The sequence below is a fragment of the Artemia franciscana genome, chromosome 5 (genome assembly GCF_032884065.1).
Source record: "Artemia franciscana chromosome 5, ASM3288406v1, whole genome shotgun sequence".
NCBI lineage: Eukaryota > Metazoa > Arthropoda > Branchiopoda > Anostraca > Artemiidae > Artemia > Artemia franciscana.
This window is the reverse complement of record NC_088867.1, coordinates 41,967,447-41,984,127: the sequence shown is the minus strand read 5'-3', so window position 1 is coordinate 41,984,127 and position 16,681 is coordinate 41,967,447. Positions and strand designations below refer to the sequence as shown.

At 32.7% G+C, this 16,681-nt stretch overlaps 1 protein-coding gene across 1 annotated transcript in view; it reads right to left on the bottom strand.

Annotated features, from left to right (window-relative positions):
• Positions 1 to 16,681, bottom strand: part of LOC136027429 (uncharacterized) — a 57,374-nt gene that overhangs the window by 14,357 nt on the left and 26,336 nt on the right. Inside the window, exons 3-4 of the mRNA XM_065704699.1 lie at positions 14,890 to 14,979; positions 4,308 to 4,493 (exon numbers count right to left, since the gene is read on the bottom strand). Coding sequence (XP_065560771.1) covers positions 4,308 to 4,493; positions 14,890 to 14,979 — 276 coding nt within the window. The remainder of the gene's footprint in view (positions 1 to 4,307; positions 4,494 to 14,889; positions 14,980 to 16,681) is intronic.

Here is a 16,681-nt window from a genome sequence, read left to right as displayed (position 1 = left end):
CGCTTTTCCTTGATGCGCGTTGTAATAACGCGAATAAGCAAAATAGACCTTTACTTCATTCTTCCTAATACACGGCCAATCAGATCGCTTAGTCGATCCCGCCAACGGACCAAGGAGAGGCCTAACGTCGTCAAGGTTGCCAAAGAACATACCATTTTCAAAATCGAGATCGGTTGACAACTTCAGCATTTAACAGATACCGAAGAAAAAAACCAAAGTGTTGCTCTTGCAACACTTTAGTCGGCGAATTCGAAAAAAGGTTGCTGCAACACTTCGAGTTGCTCGGGCAATATAGGTCTAGTCTGATTATGAATTCGACACCATACTTTTAGAATGATTGTCCAAAACTGCAAAAAAAGATGGATTTTGTATTCAAGATAACCGTAAAAAGGGAGGACCATGTTGACCGCCGTGCTGGGAAAAGTAGGGACAAGACCTGAATTTCTTTACACAATGCAAAACACAATGCTACATAAAAAAGGTTCTTAGTACACATACAATGACTAGACAAGATGATTGGATAATATTATAGCCGTTGCTGTGGATGCCAGAGCACGATGTAATAAACGCTTGCAGGTCTCCACAGTCCATCGGACCACCCGCCACGAAATTGATTGCCAGAGCCATCCGTGGGTCTGCTCGCTACAAGGTAAGTGCTTTTTTTCTCGTTTATATCTTCAAGATAGCAAAGGCCAAGAAAACTTCATTGTTTTCTATTACGGACATCAAAAGGAAACGAGACTCGCTGAAAATATTTTGGTATCACATGAAGTTGATATAAGGGAGGTGTCGCGAAAAACAGGAAAAGGAGTAATGTTTGTGTTTGAAGAAGCTAGAAACTCCCCCTTCCCCCACCAAAAAAAACAAAGCAGGTTATAAGCTGCGCTCAAAATCAGCAGCCCAGCAAGCTCGTCATCTCATCTGTTGGAGAGAATTGTCACTAGTGAGGATAAGATTGCAAGAACGCAAAAATTTATGATGGAAAAATTACTGAGCAAGTTTTAGAAAAGTGCGGGGACAAACAACAGAAAAGTGAAAATCCCTTAAGGTAATCGTGCAAGACGATAATTAGTGAAACTTATAACTCTTGAGTGTTTCTTGAGTTTACACCAAAGTTTTAAAGAAAATTAAAGTCATACAAAAGTTTGAGAGCAGAAATTCAATCACCGTTTTGCGAAAAGGATGGGCAGGGTTCATAAAAAAGGAATACAGAAGAAGAAATTCAATCACCGAAATTCAATCTTTGAAAGCAGAGATTCAATCACTGTTCTACAAAAAGGATGGGAGCCTTCATAAAAAGGAATGCAGAAAGTTAGAACTTCTTAGAAGGTGATAAAGACTGGAGCTGTCAAAAGATTTGGATGGAAAGGAAGAATGCAAAGCTGTGTTGGCCTTTCAAGGTTGGTTCAGAAGTGAGTTGATACTAGTAGTTGCAGTATTTCTTATTGACTTCAAATTTAGATAATATATAAATCGTTTATTTCAAAAGTACCCTAATTGTTTATTTTTTTGAAATTTTTTTTAGACGAATAATTCTTTTACAGAGTCTTGAGAACAAAACATACATTTTTTAAAAAACATTTTTTTCTGCACATTTTGGGTAGTCTATAACGTTAAAATACTTAGCATTAAGAAATTAAATACACACGAAATACAGATCAAATTTATAAATATCCAAAAAATAGCCACAATTTCTGGATTAATCCCATCAGCTGTAAATCATAATAGCGTTGAGTTTCATGACATAAAATGAGAACCAGCACATAACCCCATCGTTAAATTCTGCCGTAGACAAATATCTCGAAAAAAGCCTCCCATAAGTCCCCTCAAAGTTCCTTCTGAATTTTTTTGTTCATAACGTAAAATAAGGTATCTAAAGAATAGCTAAGAATAATAAGAAGAACAAAGAAAAGAATGTAATTATACCTCAGTCATTATTTAGAAAGTCTTTGGGTCATTGTGCAAGTGGGGAGAGGTTATACCTGCCTTAAAAAGTCCATTCATTTGCCCAATTTGTATAATCAGATGAATATACGTAGGAGTATAAGGAGGAAGGGTAGATATTAGACCATAATCCCACATTGTGACTTAGTCTGAGCAAGGGGGCTCCAGGGTGTTACCTCCTTTCTTATTGAAAAAAATTATTGTCATGTTACATTAAAGCTTCATTTTACTAAACTTTTTGCTTCTAATGTCAACAGATAAAAAAACAAACATTTCTTTAAATTACAGGGTCTAGTGTCTATTTTACAGGCCGAAAGCTACAGGAGGACAAACAGCCTCCCTCTTGGTTATGTGACCCTCTTCTAACCGATGTAATATCAAATCAAAATTTTGACACATCTGTTTTGTTGGAAAAATATCAATGTCACATAATTTTTTTCTTTGAGGTCCTTATAGACCCTATATCTCCTGTATCATCTTATCTTGCAATGGTAACTCAACCGCTTGAAGCATGAAGGGAGAATTCAGCTGCTATAAAAACGTGAAAATAAATACTATAGGACATTCTAAATCATGCATTCTGTCTATATTTGAAAGACTGATTGTTTACTTAAAAAATACCTTTTTCATTGCTTTATTTGTTGAATCTTGTCTTTGGCAGCTCAATTTTATACTTGAGTGGATTTTTTCGAAGGACCAAAGACCAGGTACAACCCGATCAAGTTTGAAAGAGATCAGATCAAAATCATTATTCGGACGGTCTACAATATTTAGATCAAACAATCTTCTTTAAGATATGTAATAAAAAATATATAATTTTCAGTTGTTTGTTGTTCACCATATCAGTAGTTTCATCAGTCAAAACAGAAAATGACGGATCGCTCGAATTTTAAAAGTTAGGACTGAAAGTTTCAGATACTATCCAAAAAGGCTTTTTCAACTTCTCGAGTGTGTATTACGTGAAGTTTATTAATATTCTGGAGATTAATGTCCGTATTCGAATGTACATATGTTACTTCTTAATAAGGAAATTTTTTCTCCGGAGTTTCTGCTAAGTCTTGTATACTAGATCTCATATTTTATAGTTCACATCCATCTCATACCAAACTTTTGGAATATTACCAGTCAGCCAGCCACTTTTACATGACAGATTCAACATGAATTTGCATATAGTGGTCTGGAAATCGAAGATGGAAAGACTTTTTTCGTCCTAGATGCTGGTCTCCCTATGGATTAATTTTGTCTTTATAATGATGCGTGCGTTATAATGTACGTGCTATTTAAGTATGCTGTTCTAAATTGCTATGGCTAAGAATAATTTAAAGCTTTTTTTTTAATGAAAGTAAGAGGCAACATTAAAACTTCAAAGGAAACAGAAGTTAATACGCATCAAAGGGGGCTACCTCCCCCTCAATTACTCACTCATCATACTGAAGTTTTTAAGCTCTTTAAAAGAAGCTGCCTATTGCAATTAAATGACCTTTGTGTTTCAGGAGTCGTTCTTAAGGAATTGAGACGAAACTGTCAAGCTTTATCGGAACAAAGGAAGTATTTTAAAGCTAAAAAAAACAAGTCTAATAGTCTCTATTAAAAAGTTCCACCCATTAATGGTTTTAGGCCTCAACATGGGGGGAGGGAGCAAGGTATACGACAGGGTAATAAAATATAGAATAAAAAAAATTTAATGTAAGAGGTCACAGCAATTGGGGGGGCAGGTGTCCCCTGCCCAGGCCCAGAACCGCCACTACTTCCACCAATGAACGAATTAATAAAAATCATACTGTGGAGCATCAATAGCTTAGTTTTTATCTCTTAATAGTGCTCAAGTTCCAATTTAGAAAAGTAAGTAAGATATTTTAATTTTTTCTTTCAAATATAAACCTCCAAGACTGATGAGAATCTACAAAAACTAACCTAAATAGAATCACTTAAAAGCTAAGAAGAACAATCAAAGTTCGCTGGATATAGTTCATAGTTTCTATTAAACATTTTTACTAAGAAAACATTGAATAAAATTGCTTGAATATCCTAAGAAATATTCTGTATTAGAAAATTTTAAAAATCAATACTGGGAAAATTCCACAGCTGATCTACTATGACAGTTAACGCTTCATTAGGCTATCTAGTATGGAAAAACAAAGGTTTACCCTTTAATAGGTGTTTCAACAGAGTTAAAATTGTTAATTTCAGTTTTTGGTGACACGAATTCTCAGAATAAGAAATCCCAGCGTAAAGAATTTCCAAACGACTGAATTTTGGTAGTCAGCTAGCATTAGAACACGACCGAATTCACAAAATAAAGTTGTTAGCTTGAAAAGATCTACATCTTCCCAGTCCTTACGAGAAATCGATAATAAACTTACTTCAGCTGGTTCGTATTCTTTTTCTGAATCTTCTTTGTCAAAGTCTACGTCTTTTTCAATTTTCTCTTCGTCGGATTTCTTACGTTTATCCTCTTCTTCCATCTTTTTCCTTTCTTCTTTGTCCTGTTTTTCTTTCATTGCTCGCCCTGCTTCACTTTCACTGCTGTCACTATTTTCATCACCAATCTACACAATAAGTGTTCACCATTAACTTCGTCCATAATTACCGTGAATTATCAAAAGAAAGAACATTTTCTAATAGTTCTTCCTCGGCAAAGACAATACGAAACTCAAATCAACACACTTTGCAAAGACAAAAAAAAAATTAAGATAATGCTGATAAAAGCACGAACATGGGTACTTTTATGCTCTTTGCCCTAGCTAATATTCTTTTTTATTATTATTTTTTTTTAGATGTTGTAACAGACAAAATGACAAACCTCGAAATAAAGTTGTTTTCAGTAAAGCGCAAGCGATGGTCTATTCTTCAAAAAGCTTTGGGGACATCGGCTCTAGTCCTGTTTTTGGTATATTTTGTTTTCTTTAAGTTTGATTTAATAATTTATTTATTTGTATTTTCATCAAGCAGAAACTTTCTGACAATCAAAGAGGATCTAGTGTGGGGAGCATGAAATGAAGCGGTAAATTAGAGGAATAAATGAACTAACAAAAGTGATTAGCTTTTTTCCTAGGAATTATCTTCAGGAAAATATTACATCTAGAATACATCTTTAGACTATCTCCACTTGGATCTGATAATGTGCCGTACAAACGTGATCATTCTTTGACTGATTAAATAAAAAAAAAAAATTTTTTAACTGAAAGTAAGGAGCGGAATTAGAACTTAAAACGAACAGAAATTACTCTGTATATGAAATGGGTTGTCCCCTCCGCAATCCCTCGCTCTTTACGCTAAAGCATTTAATTATTTTAAAAAGTAGAATTGTGGCAAAGAGTGAAACTTTAGCGTAAAGAGCGAGGGATTGCGGAGGGGACAACCCATTTCATATATGGAGTAATTTCAGTTCGTTTTAAGTTTTAATGTCGCTCATAATTTTCAGTTAAAAAAACTAATTTTTATTTAATTTCTGAAAGTTTTTGAATTAAAGCATGTTTGATTTTGGCTCTCCGCACATAAATTATTAAAATGAAATTTGTATATTAATTTTTTTTTTTGGCAAAATGGCTTACTCTTAGTTTTGGTCAGACAATTTTGAGAAATAAGGGGTGGGAAAGGAGGCCTAGTTGCCCTCCAATTTTTTGGTTTCTTAAAAAGGCAAATAGAACTTTTAATTTTTAGCCAACGTTTTTATTAGTAAAAAATATATGTAACTTAAGAATTAACTTACGTAACAAACTTTTTCATTCTTATATTTTTATTATATATACGAGGGGGTTTATACCCTCGTTAATACCTCGCTCTTTACACTAAATCGAAAGTTTTGTCCCAATTCTTTAAGAATGACCCCTGAATCAGAAAGGCCGTAGAATAAATAGTTGAAATTACTAAAAATACTTTAGCATAAAGAGCGAGTTATGTATCTCCTCCTAAATACCTCGCTTTTTGTGCTAAAATACTTTTAGAACCCCTCATATGCGTAATAATCTCTATTCATTTTAAGTTTCAATGATAGTCCTTACTTTCAATTGAAAAAACATTTTCATGTTTATTTTTTCATTGTGTTTTATAGTAATGCTAGAAAATCCCCCGCCCTTTTCATTGATTTTTTCTTCTCCCATAACATATTCCTCCAAGGAAAGATCCTCCCACAAACACCCGCTAAAATTCATACAATCTTAAGGAAAATCACACCATCAGATTGAGCTTATTAGAAAACCTTATAGCAGAAGTTTCAAGCTCCTATCTACAAAAATGTTGAATTTCGCATTTTTTGCCAGAAGGCAGATCACGAATGCGTGTTTATTTGTTTTTGTTTTTCACAGGGCTGATCGTATCGACCAATTTGTCCTAGAATGTTGCGAGAGGGCTCATTCTAACGGAAATGAAAAGTTCTAGTGTCCTCTTTAAGTGACCAAAAAACTGGAGGGCTTCTTGGCCCCCTCCCACGCTAATTATTTTCCCAAAGTCAACGGATCAAAATTCTGAGATAGCCATTTTATTCAATCTTAAGGAAAATCAAACCATCAGATACAGCTTATTAGAAAACCTTATAGCAGAAGTTTCATGCTCCTATCTACAAAAATGTTGAATTTCGCATTTTTTGCCAGAACACAGACCACGGATGTGTGTTTGTTTGTTTTTTTGTTTCTTTTTTCCCCAGGGGTTATCGTATCGACTTAGTGGTCCTAGAATGTTGCGAGAAAGCTCGTTCTAGCAGAAATTAAAAGTTATAAAGCCATTTTTAAGTGACCAAAAAAATTGGAGGGCACTAAGGCCCCCTCCCGCGCTCATTTTTCCCCAAAGTCACCAGATCAAAATTCTGAGATAGCCATTTTATTCACCATAGTCGCATACCCTAATAACTATTTTCTCATTAAGTCGTCTTTGGGGACGACTTACTTCCCCGCAGTCCCCATGGGAGGGGCCGCAAGTTACAAACTTTGACCTGAGTTTACATATAGTAATGGTTACTGGGAAATGTAGAGACAATTTTAGATGGAATTTTTTGGTTTAGGGGGAGAGTTGAAGGGGGAGGGTTATGTGGAAGGATATTTCCACGGATGAACTTCTCATGGAGGAAAATAATTTCACTGAAGGGGGTACAGGATTTTCTAGCAATATTTGAAAAAACAATGAAAAAATAAATATGAAAAGTTGTTTCTACTGAAAGTAAGGAGCAGCATTAAAAATTAAAACAAACAAAGATTATTACGCATATGAGAGGTTTACCTCCTTGTAATACCTCACTCTTAACGCTAAAGTATTTTCAGTAATTTCAACTATTTATTCTACGGCCTTTGTGATTCAGAGGCCATTCTTAAGGAATTGGGACAATATATATATATATATATATATATATATATATATATATATATATATATATATATATATATATATATATACTAGCTGTTGGGGTGGCGCTTCGCGCCACCCCAACACCTAGTTGGTGGGGGCGCTTCGCGCCCCCCCCAAGCCCCCCCGCGCGCGTAAGTCGTTACGCGCCATAATAGTTACGCGCCATTGTAGTTGTGTCCCTATGTCCCACCTGTGAATATAGATATATATATATATATATGGTTTTAACTACGTAAAACTTGCGAATATACAACATTCTTTGCTGTCCCATTGTCTTTGCATATAAATAGATTGTCAGGTTATCCCCCTGTTTCCCCCGGTGTCCCCGTTGTAGTTGTGTCCCTGTGTCCCGGTCGTCATTTATATTCCCTGTGTCCCGGGTCCCGGTCATCATTTGTATCCCGGTGTCCCGGTCTGTATATACATTCGTTTTTTAGTTTTGTTTTTCTCCTTTATTTTTTTCCTTTTTTTTTCTTTTTTAGCTTATTTAGATTTTTAGATTTTTTAGTTTTTTTTATTAGTTTTTAGTTTTTATTTCTTTTTAGTTTTTTTGTCCCGGTCGTCATTTATATCCCCCTGTTTCCCCCGGTGTCCCCGTTGTAGTTGTGTCCCTGTGTCCCGGTCGTTATTTATATTCCCTGTGTCCCGGTCGTCATTTGTATCCCGGTGTACCGGTCTGTATATACATTCGTTTTTTAGTTTTGTTTTTCTCCTTTATTTTTTTCCTTTTTTTTTCTTTTTTAGTTTATTTAGATTTTTAGATTTTTTAGTTTTTTTATTAGTTTTTAGTTTTTTTTTCTTTTTAGTTTTTTTGTAGTTTTTACCTTCTTTTTAGTTTTGTTAATTTTTTTTTTTTACTTGTGTCCTGGTCGTCATTTATACTCCCTGTGTCCCGGTGCTTTGTTGATTGCTAATCGAACATTCCTTTTGTCCTGGTCGCTTTCTCTTTGAGTGTCGTCATTTATTTTTTTCTTTTTTAGTTCTTTTAGTTTTTACCTTTTTTAGTTTTTTTTTTAGTTTTTAGTTTTTTTAGTTTTTTACCTTTTTTTAGTTTTTTTAGTTTTTTAGCTTTTTTATTTTTTTTATTAGTTTTTAGTTTTTTTGTAGTTTTTGCCTTTTTTTTTAGTTTTTTGTCCTGGTCGCTTTCTCTTTGAGTGTCGTCATTTATTAGTTTTTTCCTTTTTTTTTTTAGTTTTTTATTGGTTTTTACCTTTATTTTAGCTTATTTTTCAGTTTTTTCCTTTTTTTTAGTTTTTTTTTATTTTTTATTTTTTTTAGTTTTTTACCTTTTTTTAGTTTTTTTAGTTTTTTTAGTTTTTTAGCTTTTTTACTTTTTTTATTAGTTTTTAGTTTTTTTTTGTAGTTTTTGCCTTTTTTTAGTTTTTTCAGTTTTTTTTTTAGTTTTTTATTGGTTTTTACCTTTATAGTTTTTTTAGTTTTTTAGCTTTTTTATTTTTTTTATTAGTTTTTAGTTTTTTTTGTAGTTTTTGCCTTTTTTTAGTTTTTTCAGTTTTGACGTCACCTAATCCAGTTTTTTCAGGTGACGTCACCTGACACATCCATCCACACATCCATCCACACATCCACAGACAGACAACTTATTTTTATATATATAGATATATATATATATACAACATATATATATATATATATATATATATATATATATATATATATATATATATATATATATATATATATATATATATATATATATATATACATATATATATATATATATATATATATATATATATATATATATATATATATATATATATATATATACATACATATATATATATATATATATATATATATATATATATATATAAATATTATAAATTAAATAATATTTAGGAGATAAATACCTCGTTCTTTATGCTAAAGTATTTTTAGTAATTTCAACTATTCATTCTACGGCCTTTCTGATTCAGGGGTAATTCTTAAGGAATTGGGACAAAACTTAAGATTTAGTTTAAAGAGTTAGGTATTAACGAGGGTACAAACCCCCTCATATACATAATGAAATATAAGAATGTAAAAGTTTGTTTGGTAAGTTAATTCTTAAGTTACGTGTATTTTTACTAATAAAAACATTCGTCAAAAATTAAAAGTTCTAGTTTCCTTTTTAAGTAACCGAAAAATTGGAGGATGACTAGGCCTCCTTCTCCACCTCTTATTTCTCAAAATCATCTGACCAAAACTAAGAGAAAGCCATTTAGCCCAAAAAAGAATTAATATGCAAATTTCATTTTAATAATTTATGTGCGGAGAGCCAAAATCAAACTTGTATTAATTCAAAAACGTTCAGAAATTAAATTAAAAAACTAGTTTTTTCAACTGAAAGTAAGGAACGACATTAAAACTTAAAACGAACAGAAATTACTCCGTATATGAAATGGTTTGTCCTTTCCGCAATCCCTTGCACTTTAAGCTAAAGTTTGACAATTCAACTTTTCAAAACAATTAAAAGCTTCGTAAAAAAGGAATGCAGAAGGTTAGAACTTCTTAGAATGTGATAAAGACTGGAGCTGTCAAAAGATTTGGATGAAAAGGAAGAATGTTGGCCTTTAAAGGTTGGTTTAGAAGTGAGTTGATACTAGTAGCTGCAGTATTTCTTATTGACTTTAAATTTAGATTATACATAAATATTTTATTTCAAAAGTACCCTAATCTTTTATTTTTTTTGAAATTTGTTTTAGACAAAAAATTCTTTTACTGTCCTAAATTACTATTACAAAGAATAGTTGTAAAGTTTTCTTTTAATGAAAGTAAGAAGCATCATTAAAACATCAAAGGAAACAGAGGTTATTACGTATCTTAGGGGGATACCTCCTCCTCAATAACTCGGTCATCACACTGAAGTTTTTAAACCCCTTAAAAAAGCTGCTTATTGCAATTAAACGACCCTTATGTTTCAGGAATCGTTCTTAAAGAATTGAAACGAAACTGTCAAGCTTTATCGTAAGGAACGAAGTATAAAGAAGGGTGTAGCCCCTTCTTATGCGGAATAATTTTTATTTTCATATGTTTTATTTGGATGAAAATCTTCTTTCTTTTTTAATTTCTGTTCGTTTGTCAAATAACAACAGGAAATCCAATTCACCCTCAATGGAAAATTCTTTGCCAGAAAAAATTCTTACATAAAAAGTTTCTCCAATCTAAAATCCTCCTCCCTGGAAAATTCTTTCTTGTCCATTCCACCTTAACTGACAATTCCTGTATTTCATAATTATTATCCCATCGTTTGTTCTGCATTAAATATCATAAGTCACCTTTTTTTGAATAGATTGAAAAGAAGTTTTGATGACATATGACCTCACTTATCCAGCTTTTTTCAATATTAGGAGGCAAACCATATCCAGGAGGAAAAGTTTACCCAGTTTGAAACCTCTCCCTCCAAAAAAAAACATCTGTCCGACTCGTATAAAAGTGACAAATGCACGTAAGCAAATTTTTGCACACAAATACATTAATAATCGCTAAGTAATTGCATCCAATAGGTTAAGCATTGCAGAACTTGTAATAGTCGAACATGAAACAAGAAATAGGAGAAATAAAGGGGTTACAAGACTGTTTGTTTTCCCAGTTCAGTTTCTGACTTTGCTAATTAAAGAGTGATGTCAAAAATGAAAAGGAAATGCGATATAACGTAGTTTTTATTTGCACTCAATCAAACACGGTTAGCTGCTTTTTAATGAGGATGCTGGTGAGTCGTCTGTGGATTTTTCATCAGCCACTACGATTTTTAATAACACTGAAGTGATATTCAAGTGTTTTTCCAGTTACTAATCTATCTGGACAAGGTTTTGCTTCGACAATTCTGGATTTCTCAGAAAGCCTTTGGATTAACCTAAACAAAATTGTGGCCCAGGGGCGTGAAGGCAATGTAGCAATGAGCTGCCTTGTACATTTATCGTGACACACATAGTCTCTTCCTTGTTATTTCGTCTGTCTACTCTATTCCTGTGTTTAAGTGTTTTTTCGGAGCCTTATCGCAAATTTGTAACTTCTACTGGGCTTCACTACTCAGAACCCAAAGTTTGAAGGAGAAGATCAGCGAACTCTTTCTGAATTCGTGAAAAAAGAGCCTGATCTTTTCCTTCACTATAGATCCTTCTGTTTATTTCTTTTCTAAACCACTTCATATAGGAACTGATACAGTGCTTTGAACTTCAACAGATTATTTTGTCTCATATCAGAATCCATTCCCCTCCATAGATTTTATCTGTTGATCCCAAATTAACGAAGTTTGAGTCTTTGCTTGATTTATTAGACGATATTTTTTTCTGATCCAGACTGGTTGAACAAGAAGGTTGGGATTTAGCACTGCAAAAGGGATAAAGTTCCAATCAAAGAGAGACCCTCTTTTGCTGTATCTTCTCTTCACATATGCAACCCCATCTTTATTCCAAGCATTTCTCTTCTTTTTGCTGTCCTTGCAACGATGCCTGTCAGTACTGCTACCTCTGACAGAAGCTACTATACACTTGGAAGATTAAAAACCTGGCTAAAAAAGTCAATGAGAAAAGAAGCCTGAGTGGCTTAGCCCTACTCACCGTCTGTCGAGACATTGATATATTCCACGAAAAGGTCATAGACGTCTTTGCAGGGAAGACAAGTGGTCGCTTAAATTTCATTCTGTGCGCACTTAGTTTATTTTACAAAAAGCCTTGGTATGCTCTTTAATTATATTTTGTAAATAATTTCTCAAATACTTTGTTCACTAATACCATATTGTAAAAAAAACCTTAAAGATACAGCAGTAGTTCTAATCGACACATACTGCATAAGGGTTAAACTGATAGTACCCACGGTTGATCGTTAGGCTAATTCCAAGGGAGCATTTTTGATATCCTCCCTCCCAAAAAATCCTAGATACAGCCTGTTAGGAGGTATAACCTTTTCAAGGGCTAATTAAGAAAGTTTCATGATGGAATTATGCTAACCTCAGACTTCATATGCGCTCGTGAAACGCCAAGGCCTTGTGAAGTCTTTCTATCCTGTTTTGAGAACGGTGATTTAAGCTCTGTGTAATAGTTCAACTCTACCATCTTTAGTGACAAGGCCAATGATAACTTTCAAATTTTTTTATTTAAGCTCTAAAAACTAGGAAAATGTATATGCATTCTGTCCTAATTTTCCACGTTACCCCAGAAGATAAGAGGAATAGGGCTGCCATCCTATTAGCTGAACATAATTGCAGAGCAAGAACATAATTGTGGCCGAACCAGAACATAATTTGGTCAAACCAAAGCATAATTTGCACTTTACCGAAGACAAAGTACATTTTAAATGTTTTCTTTCTTTTTAGGCTTAATGAATCCAATTAAATTAAGACTTTAAGTTACCAATAGATTTGGATGGAAAGGATGAATCCAGCGGTGTAGTAGCCTTTAAAACCTGGTTTTAAAAGGAGTATTTGCCTAATTAATGAGGGAACACAAAACAGAGACACAAAGTAAGGGACAAAGAAGGACCTCGTATTTTAGTGTAAGGGGCCAAACTGTTTTTGTTGTTATTTTTTTCAGTCGTAAAAAAACAGTAATTGCTGGATTTTATTTTTTCTTATTATGCCTGTCTTCTGGCCTGCTCTTAGCTTCTCTTTAACAAAATATAATGCAGGTAGATATCAAAGAAAAATTAATCAATACATTTGATAAAGTATAATATAACCACATATGGTATAATTAATAGTGCCGTAACATATAACTAGTCTGAACCGAGATGAGTAAAACCTGTAAGAAAATAAAATATTTATAAATTTTGCGCTCAAACTTCCATAAATATATGGAAATTCAATTTCATTTTCATTTTAAATTAAAAAAAAAAAAAAAATCACAACTAAACTAGGATTTCCTCGCTATTTACTTTTGAAGTGTCAGTAACTATGCTAAGATACTTTTGAATGATAAAATTCATCGAATAAATGTCAGAAAATTGAAATTTTCACAATTTGTCCTTTTATTTTTTAGTAGATTGAATTAGAAAAAAATCTTTCCTTGCAAAATATGAATTTATTCTTGTTTTTCCTTATGAATTATTTCTTTAGAAAAAAATGCCACGAAATTATAATTTATTTCCTATATTTTGTGAACTAATTATTTGGAAATAAGTTCTTATTAATAGTTGCTGAATTTTTTCTTGCCTTATTTTGTTTGATATTTAAATTGTTTACTTGGAAAGTACATTAAATATTTATTAATAATATTATTTGTAGATAGAAAAAATGTCTTTCACCGAGTCTCGATAACAAAACAAAAGTAAGGATTAGCACTTAAACTTAAAACAAATGAGAATTATTAGGAATAGTTGGGGACTACGTCCTCCTTAATACTTCAGTCTCCACAATACAGTCTTTTAGCACTTTAAAAAAGATTCTTATTGCAATTAAATGGCCCTAGTATATCGAGAATGTTTGCTAAAGAATTGGGACCAAAGTGTCAAACTTTAGCGTAAGGAACAAGGTATTAAGGAGGGCGCATCCTCTTCATATGCTGAATAATTTTTGCTCGTTCGAGCTTTAATGTTGCTCCATACTTTCAGCTAAAAAACACTTGATTCTTATTTTTCTAATCTTTTGTCGAATTATACTCGGAAATCCCTTTCACCCTCCGTGTCAAATTCTCTCCCACTAAAAAATTGCAACGGAATTTTTATCCCGTGAAAAATACCACACCCTTTAATACCTTTTCAATTCAATTTTGGTGATCATTCTCGTATTTCATTATTACTATGAGAATCAAAACTATTTTCATTTTTGAAAAGGTAGAATATTTTGGTGACATATGAGTTCACTTATCCTCACTTACCCTGTTCTTTGCAGTATTTGCTGGAATAACTTGTTCAAGTACTAATCAAGGCAGTTTCAAGTAAATTTCAAGAAATTCTTTCTCCCAACTTCTGACTTCAATAGCGTTCGTACGATGCTAAAGATAAGCAATCATGGTTGCTATGTAAGGTACAGTGTACCTTACACTGTACCTCTTGTGGGTACCCCTTGTATCCCTTTTGGGATACAAGAATGAACAATAAGACATTTTATAAGACATCTGCAGTGAACTTTAATCCATTAGTAGCACAATCTATCACTCTTGAAATACATTTCAACTCAACAATCATTAAACAATTTCATCTCATTCTTTTTATTTACCCCCTATTTAACTGTTTATTTTGCAAGACCTGTCATGGTGTTTATCAAGTGAATATATATTAGTATTTTATACTCATATATCTTATTGTGCGTGACATTAGTAATAAAATTCTATTTTTTTTTATTTTGATTACCATTGAGCCGGGTCACTCTTTACTACAGTTCGTTACCACGACATGTTTATCAAATCAAGCAGAAAGCTGGCAAAACAGGATTATAATGGCTTGAATTATAACTTTCAACCTTGAAATTCATAAAGTTCTATGAATATGAACTAATACAAAGATTTTCTACTACAGGCAAATCACCTTAACCGAATTGTCAATTTTTAGAAATGGGTTAAACCAAATTTTTGAGAACAATATTAAAACCTTTCATACTTAAGTCAAGCAAAAACAATGAAAGTCAATAAATTACATGTAAAACAACAAAAATATAAAAATATTTACACTTTTGATTTCCGGCTCCTTCTCCTCTACTTCCTTTTGTACGTTGTCATTCATCAAGAATAATCTCAATTTCAACGAGCCTTTCCCCCTCTAGAACAAAGAAAAAGGATTCAATTATAAACGTTTGAGAGTAACAAAGCGAGAAATACCACACACTGTTGTAATTTGATAGATGGTATGTTAGATACACCCTAGATAGACATGATTTATCCTCAAATCTATGCATCCCTGATATCACAGTCTACTTTACAAAGGAGAGACCAGATGATCCAAGTCAGAAGAAAGGCACTAAAAACAGATTTTGTATTTGAAATTAAATAAAAAAACAAGTTTTTTTAACTGCAAGTAAGGAGCATCAAAACTTAAAACGAACAAAAATTATTCTGTATATGATAGGGGTTGTCCCCTCCTCAATGCCGCGCTCTTTACGCTAAAGTTTGACTCTTTCTCACAACTCTACTTTCTAAAACAACAAAAAGACTTTTGCGTAAAGAGTGAGGCGTTGAGTAGGGGACAACCCCTTTCATATTCGGCATAATTTCTGCTCGTTTTAAGTTTTAATATCGTTCCTTACTTGGAATGAAAAAAAACTTGTTTTTTCGTTTAATTTCTGAACGTTTTTGAATTAAGACATGTTTTGATTTTGGCTCACCGCACATGAATATTTAAAACAAAATTTGCATATTAATATTTGTTTTTGGCTAAACGGCTTTCTCATATTTTGATCGGACAATTTTGAAACTAAGGGGTGGTGGAGAAGGTCTAGTTCCCTTCTGAATTTTGGTTAATCAAAAATACGGCTAGAACTTTTTATTGTTTACGAAAGTTTTTATTAGTAATAAATATATCATCCTAATTCTTTAAGAATGACCCTTGAATCACAAAGACCGTAGAATAAACAATTGAAATTACTAAAAATACTTTAGCGTAATGAGCAAGGTATTGTGGAGAAGACGAACCCCCTTATATGCATAATGTTTTCTGTTTGTTTTAAGTTTAATGCTGCTCCTTACTTCCAGTTGAAAAAACTTCTTTTTAGTTTATTTTTTCATTGTTCTTTTTTTTAATTAAATAAAAAAAAAAAATTTTAACTGCAAGTAAGAAGCGACATTAAAACTTAAAACAAACAGAAATTATTCCGTATATGAAAGGGGTTCTCCCCTCTGCAACACTCCGCTCTTTACGCTAACGTTTGACTCTTTGTCACAGCTCTACTTTTTCAAACAAATAAAAAAAACTTTAGCGTAAAGAGCGGGGCGTTGCAGAGGGGAGAACCCCTTTACTAATTTCTGTTCGTTTTAAGTTTTAATGTCGCTCCTTACTTGCAGTTAAAAACTTGTTTTCTTATTAACTTTTCAACGTTTTTGAATTAATGCATGTTTTTATTTTGGCTCACCGCACATGAATAATTAAAACGAAATTTCCATATCTTTTTTTTAGCTAAATGGCTTTCTCATTGTTTTGATTGAACGATTTTGATAAGAAAAAGGGGCGGGGGAGGAGGCCTAGTTGCCCTCCAGTTTTCGGTTACTTAAAAATCCAACTTGATTTTTTATTTTTTTACGAATGTTTTTGTTAGTAATAAACATACGTACCTTACGAATTAACTTACATAAGGAACTTCAATATTATCTACCGTAGAATAAATAGTTGAAATTGCTAAGAATACTTTAGCATAAATAGCGAGGTATTTAGGAGGAGAAGAACCCTTTATATGCGTAATAATCTCTGTTCGTTTTAAGTTTTAATGCTACTCCTTGCTTTCAATTGAAAATACTTTTTCTTGGTTATT